The following is a 7,320-nucleotide window of genomic DNA, read 5'->3' on the forward strand; positions in this document are numbered from 1 at the left end:
TTCGGGTCAGTAAAACACACCAGCTTATAATTTCGTCCTGTGACATGATCTATAACCCCTCATCCCTTCGGTACGTTAAATAATAAGTTTTCCTTGGCCCCGGTATGGTGCACTAAGGCTTTGAGAAGGACTCAAACGTCCCACATCATCGAATCTACATAAAAAAGGGCGGATCTAGGGACTAGTAGATAATAGTTAAAATTCACTCATAACACAGTGGCTCCAGCCATTACTGATAAAAGACGATGCCATTTATTTCATAAAATACATATTTATTTGCTGAAAAAAAATATTCGCAGAAAAATGTGTTGCTTCTCATTCACCTTTAGTAAATGAGCTTCCAAAGCAAGTCGAAGTCTTCGTGTAAAATATGTACTTAATTTCATAGTGCATACTAGCTCGCAAACGGGCACTACAAATAAAAGATCCAAGCCCCACCTTTTTTTCAAGGTCGCAGAAAAACGACCAAGTATAGTAGTCTCAAATATCCAAAAAGGGGGAATCAAAAACTAATCAATCAATAAGCTACTTATAATGTAATAAGTAGAACCATCTATTGCCAGTGCAATATAGCGCCTTTTATAGAAAAAAAATATACGCCCCTTCTAAAGAAAATTACCCTAGCAACGACAAAATTTCCTATCGTCTGCAATGAAGAAAATTCTAAAGCAAGCTGAAGCTCCTTTGTGGAGCACAAATCTAGCTTCTTGGCGCAAACTACCCTCACGATGAACAATAGCGTAAATGATTATCTTAAAAGAAAAGTTAAAGCAAAAGTTGGCGTGTCGCATGCCTCACGAGCCAAAACAACTTCTTTTTCCCCGACTTGCCACATCTTACCCCCCTTCCCCTTAACTAAGGCACCACTCTCCATCGATCTGAGGGCTGAGATAGGGAGTGAAAAAGAAAGCTAACATCCTCTCTTGATTTTTCCTTGAAAGTTTACCTCCGAAAAATTACAGAAATTCCACCATATTAAGGAAGTAGGTACCACTTCTGTCAGGAAAAACTTAATCCGGAAATACCTATACACAGGTACTTTTCAAATTCTTTTTAACCCACCTTTTTCATTCACAGTCGAGGAGGAATGCCACGCGGTTAGGAGGACCACTTTTACCTCTCAGTAGAAAGGCATGAAGGCATTTAAAATTAACTGTCTTGTTCAAAAAATGTAGAGAGTCGGGATACTACCCAGTCTTGGGTGTTTCCGATTCAAGTGAGGCAACCACTTGTCACCGACAGCAATCTGTGATCAGGATAGGATAGTCTACTGTAGCCAGGAGGATAAAACCGCCGCTGTCTGAGTATGCATTCAGAATAGAAGGCGAAGTACCCCCTTATATAGAGTGGATTTATGTGACGGATTTAGAGGGCTTAAAACTTTCAATCGCCTACAGCCACAACCACAGGGAAGAAAGGGAGAGCCCTGCAATTATTTTATAGAAGAGGCAACAGAAAAGCTATTAGCCACATATTGTGACAGCTTTAAGCTTGACAAAGTGTATGGCAGTCAGATAGACAAGCAGATGACAAGACCAGGTGTTTATACCTCCGTGAAAAGAAAGTGGAAATTTGTTCTCCCAACGGGTAGACACTAGCTATTAAATACAGATTTACAAATGCGAGTGCTCTGACGAAAGAGACGTGCACCAGCTCGGAATTCCAAACGGCTAGAGATAGAATCCTGAATCTCACGCCGGGACACGTTCAGTAGCTGGTCTACAATTTGTCCTGAAAGTTCCAATCTTTTCGCGGGTCAGTTTTGCATCGGTAATAAGGGGAAAGTCTCACAACGTTGGTTAATTAATTCAGCCTGGCTATTGCTGAGGGTAGATGGATCTTACCTATCGCTATTGGTTGGGCCCACAGCCAACAACTGCAAATGGAAGTGGAGGGGAAGGGGGAAGTTATGAGTGGAGGGTTGAGAGATAACCCAAATAATGTGTCTGTCCAATTAACGAACCACACAATGCAAAAGATACTTCTCACCCCAAGTCACTCAGTCAACCAGTCAATCAGGGAACAAGCCCCTCTCGATAAAGCACTTTTATGACGGTAAAAAGTGAGGGCTAAAAAAATTATAGTCGAAGAGACAGATTTTGCAAACTTATCAAAGCCGTAATAGCCATCTTGCTAATGACCGACAACCCGCAAAGAAAGGGGAACTATTAATTATGCCTTCAATTGGCCGAAAGACAACCGAAGGGATATGGAAGAGAACAATATAGAAAAAAAGGAAGGGGAGAAAAAAATGGGAACCAATTTATTTACCTCCATAAGATAAAAAAGAAAAAACAAGAAAGACGAAAAAATTATTCATTCAGTCGAGCCAACCAGAGGTCCTATTAGACCTACAATTCTCCCACCATTACAGTTCAATTGTTTAAAGCTGGAAAAGAAGCCGAAATGGGGTTAGACTTTCCTCTTTCGGTAGTAGCGAATTTACACAATGGGCAAATAAAAGGGTGGAGAATTTCTACTTGGCGAGGGGACGAGGGGGGAGAAGAATCCACGTATATAGCCTTTGTAAAAGCCCCAAGCGAAGATTACTATATCTAAATCGAATTAGGGTGGAATGGCCACGGACATCGAGCCCACAAAAGTCATTCAAGTGCTTATTTAAACATTTGCGTCCAAGACTGTGAAGACAAGAACAGTAATTAGCGTTATCGATAGTCCATTTTCTCCTCCCTATCTGTCAAGCCGACTGTTCCTCCAGTTTAATGCCACAATATCATCCTGAGAAGCAGAAATATTCCACCCATGAGAAGTGAAAGATGTCTGTCAGAAGAAAATTCGAAAACGGTCCTAACACTAGTCTTGCACACCTTCTTTATGGCGCATAACGCCTTCAATTTTAACGAGACCTACCTCATCTTCAGTGGGCGGTTGTTCAGAATCCAGTGGTATCAGTTCGCCCGTTCCTTCCACTTTGAACGTCGGCTCAGGCACCTTGGGAACCGAAATCGATTCTGTCGATTTAGTGGATTCATCTCGAAGGGTTTTCTCGGCCTCATCCAGGCAGTACTGACAATTAGACAAGAGTGTGCGCATCGACTGAAGGTCTTCGGAGGATAGTTCAGACAGTGCAACTGAAGACGCCTTGACAATGACCCTTTCCCTCAGTTTATGAAGCCTGAAAAAAGACAAGTTCCAATGCAATCATGTTTTTGATGAGCACAGAAGGGTTGATGGATGCGTTGAGTTGAAGGACTACGTTTATTACGTTAGACAAAACCAGGACACATTATTTCATTATTAAAACAAAAGAACCATTAAAAACCGTAAAGAGTGCGATCTGTCCGGGGTTGCCTCAGTAGAATTGGAAAATCCTCCTACTCCAAAAGCGCTTTGCAGATCCTGTGATTAAACATTTTCATTAGTCACCCATAAAAGTTACCAAAATCTACAATGAAAAACGACAAATAATCAAAAAATACCCAACGGACCCCCGATCCTACTCCAAGCCATCCAATTTGCCTTTTTAGTGGCCTACTCTACCATTACACAATTATGGGGTTGAAATAGCCAGAAAGTGGATAGCTCTCTGTTAGAGATGGATAAGTGTAAGGGTGAAGACTAAAACGGACAGGCAAGGGGAGGGAAATGTAGTCGTTCAATGCATTGGGGGTAGAGTGTAGATCGTGATGCACTGCGGCACACCAACATGATAATTTATATCAGACTAACTACTAACAAAGTGTACGTAACACGGACCTCGACGTACCGACACGATAAGGAGATGACGTTATAATGAAGGCTAGCCAAAGCTGAGAGGTGTTCCCTCACTTGCACCTCTTCGAAGGCTGGACTGGGCGCCTTAGTCACTCGGCTTGGTGGCTCGTCCCGAAACCAACCTCCCCTCTCCAGGTTTACTCGCATCCGGTCCACTTCGCGCAAACGCTGCCTTCCCCGTCGTAGGCACCATAGCCAGGCACAGAGAGCCTTAACCACTCGTACTGTGTCAAAAAGGAAACATAATTAGTGGGGAGAAATGAAGTCATCCTTGCGCTGCATTAGTGTCAGCGTTAACAAACTCCACACCAAATGAACCGAAATCATGAATTCGACGGCGGGCAATGTAGTGAGCCCAAATGAAGGCAAGTGGATTATTGGATGATGCTGACAACATTTAAGTATAAAGAAACAAGGTTACTACTAGCCAATCCCAGATGGACATTGGAAAGCTCACATCTGGGTAAGCTAAAAGAGAAGAACTTACAGTTCAGAAGGATGGATTCGTGGGAGTGAAGTGCGACGAAGCAGCCAAATACCCGTGCCAACTCGGAGTCAAATCCGAGACCGATACAGAACATGGCCTAGAGATTAGAGGATAATGGTGCTGGACGACATTCAACGCTACCTTGATATTTACCAGACTCTTTTTATTGGCTTCTCCCTCGGTCATAGTATCGTGAGGAATAGTTAAAGAGCTGCCGATTTCCACAATACTGGAGACCAGAGAGGGAGAAGATTGGATTATTTGGTTCATGGTGAGGGACAGAGAGGAGACATTTGATACGTAGGCGGACAGTGCATTGTACAAATGAGAGCTATACTTCGGTAGCACAACTCTGTCTAGTTGACTCAGGAATGCCGCTCCCCTACTTGCACTGAAAGAGAACATTAAGGATTCCAAGAAAATCACTCAGATTTCGAATCAGTTTCACCTCAAACTACTCACAACATATAGCCTATCGCAACGGTATTGAGTCCACGCAGGAAAATAATTGATTTTTCGAAGAAAAGATGAAGATCCTCCATACAACCAATCGCTTGTTTCACCAACAAGACGGTGAAGCAGATGAAAACTAGCCTGGCAACGATTAGGAGAAATGACAACATGCCAACATAAAAGACAAGAATATTAACATTCGGGACCAGGAGAGAGAGGAGAATCGGCAAGATTGTGAACAAAATGGGGATAAAAGAAAGAGGACGGAGTGGATGCGGGGGCAGCCACCTTCTGAGAGCACCCTTACACTGCTCGAGATATGCGCGGTCATTGGTAAAGATGTGCTCGGATTGAAGGAGACATTGCAAGAGGTATCTTTTTGGGAAATAAATCTAGAAGATGTTAGTTGAGAAGTTAAACTATACAATGAGGCTGTAGTAATAGAAGAGAAGATTAAAAAGGAGAGCATATTCAGAGGTTGAGTTGGTCCAATCTGAGGGCGCAATGCTCACAGGAGGTTTTGAGGCTCGATCTTTATCATCACCATCGCAGTCGTTGCCGTCGTCTAAATTTAGATCGCGAAGGTAGATACGAAGAGGATGGTTCTAAAGAAAATAACCCAAATAAAAAACTTACTGGAGGAAAAACACTCTGGTCTTCATCCATAGCGCAGATCACGGCAATGCGACTATGTGGAGGAATCGGTAGATACAATATTTATTTAGTTGGGCTGCATGAAGATGATCTTCCACATCATCCTATTACGGAGACATTCGTAAATTTAGGGTGGTAAAAAAAATATTTTAATGAAATCAAAGGGCAATAAAGGGCTACACAGCTTTACTGCGTAAAAAGACTGGCACCTGCTCGAATGTTCCAAAAACTTTGGTGATTTGAGCAACATTTATCCAAAGTTACGAATGTTGGCCGCAGTCAACTGCTAAAGCTAGCCCACAACTATACTGCAAATGCTTGAAGGTTTACGGTACAATTATTGTGCAGTTATAATGTGAACCCACAAGAATGCTATCTGCAGGAGGCAACTACGCGGCACCTCACCTACTAGTAAATGAACCAACTAGGACCTGCTTTGTATTTCGCGCATTTTTATACTGGCTGCCATTAGTTGATTAGAAATACATGTATACAAATAGGTTCTTTTATTTATCATGAAACAGAAATTTCGCAGTGCGCTATGTTTAAACAAAAAATGGTTCAGTAGCTTTTGCATCTGCTAGAAGACGAACCTACACTAGCAGCATATCCTGTCTTATCTATTTTTTAGAGGAAAAACATTGACAAACACTGCTACACGAAAGCGGGAACACAGAACTATTACTAGTAGATGTGCTGGGCCAAAAAACATCAGCCACTGTGTAAGACGATGCAAAAACTTAACAAAATAAGCAAAAGTATTGTTCGGAATTTGCTGCATTAATAAGATTTATGTAGTTTGTTTCGACCTTTAATTAAGTAAGAAGTGACGCTATGCACAAACGCAGTTATTCAGTCAACGACAGGTTTTTATTTAATCACATAAATGTATTCTAGCTAAATGGTTCATCTGCGCCATGATATATCATTAATTCTACCAGTAATATCACGTGCCCTGCAGAGGCGGTAACAAGCCAGCGAAAAGAGGTTGGCTAATTACTTACTAAAGTACAGCAAATTAATGGGCTATTAGCTTAATCTAAAGACTGCGTTGTCTTTCGTAAGTGCAACCCGCTGAGGACGGAGTGTGCATGCGGTTCAGTTAGCTAAAATACTGTGACCCAAATATGCCTCCCCCGGCTGGTGAAAAACATGTGGCAGCTAAAGTGCTTTCCAGATCACACCTGCGAACAAAAGCATGCACACAATGCCCTCCAAATTTGTTATGAAGGGTCTAAAGACAAATATATTAGGTACTGCCGTTAAGCCACTAGCATTGCTAGGGTGTATATCAATATCGAGAGTTTAAATATTCTCTTTTCGGACAAGCAGAATAAACTGTAAAAATGAATAATACAATAATTCTTCGCTTTCATAGAAACATGCAAAAATCAACAGAAAAATGGATAACTTGGGTTACAATCTCATTTTACGGGGCACATGTTCTAGTTCAATGCTCGTGATCATAAAATATGAAGTACATGGGGATCTGCACTGCGTCACATAAACAAAAGCCTACATTGTTAAAAAAATTAAGAAAACTCTTAGATACATATGTGCTAAATACGTGAACTTCGCCAAAACGCAAAGAATTCATTCCCCGCGCGTAAACAATATTAGGTCATTCACTAATTTCCTTGCTGCTGGTATTAACAGGAATGGAGCGCCGAAACTGACACCTCTGTTATCGGAATCCACAATAACTAATAAGGATAATAAAAACTGACAAACTAATAGTTTCTCCAGATAGTGCTTCATGCATGAGTCGCATGCCTGATCGGATCTGCAGAAAATATAGAAGTTCTTTATGCAAATCGGTGCTCCTATTGATAAGTAATTGATTATTTGAAATCTTAGAGGCTACATATAGACATCTTTTACACATCATTTAACTTGTATGAGCTTAAAAGTATAGGTTAAAAGTTCTACGCATAAGGGAGGATGAGGACCATTTTCCACTTTCAAAAGATATCAATAACCCACAAATTTCC

The 7,320-nt window shown here is 41.3% G+C and overlaps 2 protein-coding genes across 2 annotated transcripts in view; one reads left to right on the top strand and one right to left on the bottom strand. All coding sequences in view use genetic code 11, as the record gives it.

The window, feature by feature from the left end:
- Positions 1-5,341, bottom strand: part of EGR_08963 (hypothetical protein) — a gene marked incomplete at both ends in the record, with an annotated part of 19,559 nt that extends 14,218 nt beyond the window's left edge. The window contains 7 exons of the mRNA XM_024498212.1: positions 2,872-3,136; positions 3,728-3,959; positions 4,223-4,319; positions 4,376-4,613; positions 4,685-5,067; positions 5,101-5,280; positions 5,312-5,341. Of these exons, the coding sequence (XP_024347354.1) occupies positions 2,872-3,136; positions 3,728-3,959; positions 4,223-4,319; positions 4,376-4,613; positions 4,685-5,067; positions 5,101-5,280; positions 5,312-5,341 (1,425 nt within the window). The remainder of the gene's footprint in view (positions 1-2,871; positions 3,137-3,727; positions 3,960-4,222; positions 4,320-4,375; positions 4,614-4,684; positions 5,068-5,100; positions 5,281-5,311) is intronic.
- A 1,334-nt stretch (positions 5,342-6,675) lies between these two features.
- EGR_08964 (hypothetical protein) overlaps positions 6,676-7,320 on the top strand; it is a gene marked incomplete at both ends in the record, with an annotated part of 1,549 nt that continues 904 nt past the window's right edge. Inside the window, one exon of the mRNA XM_024498213.1 lies at positions 6,676-6,788. Within this exon, the coding sequence (XP_024347355.1) occupies positions 6,676-6,788 (113 nt within the window). The remainder of the gene's footprint in view (positions 6,789-7,320) is intronic.

The sequence above is a fragment of the Echinococcus granulosus genome (assembly GCF_000524195.1).
Source record: "Echinococcus granulosus chromosome Unknown EG_S00126, whole genome shotgun sequence".
Classification (NCBI taxonomy): Eukaryota; Metazoa; Platyhelminthes; class Cestoda; order Cyclophyllidea; family Taeniidae; genus Echinococcus; species Echinococcus granulosus.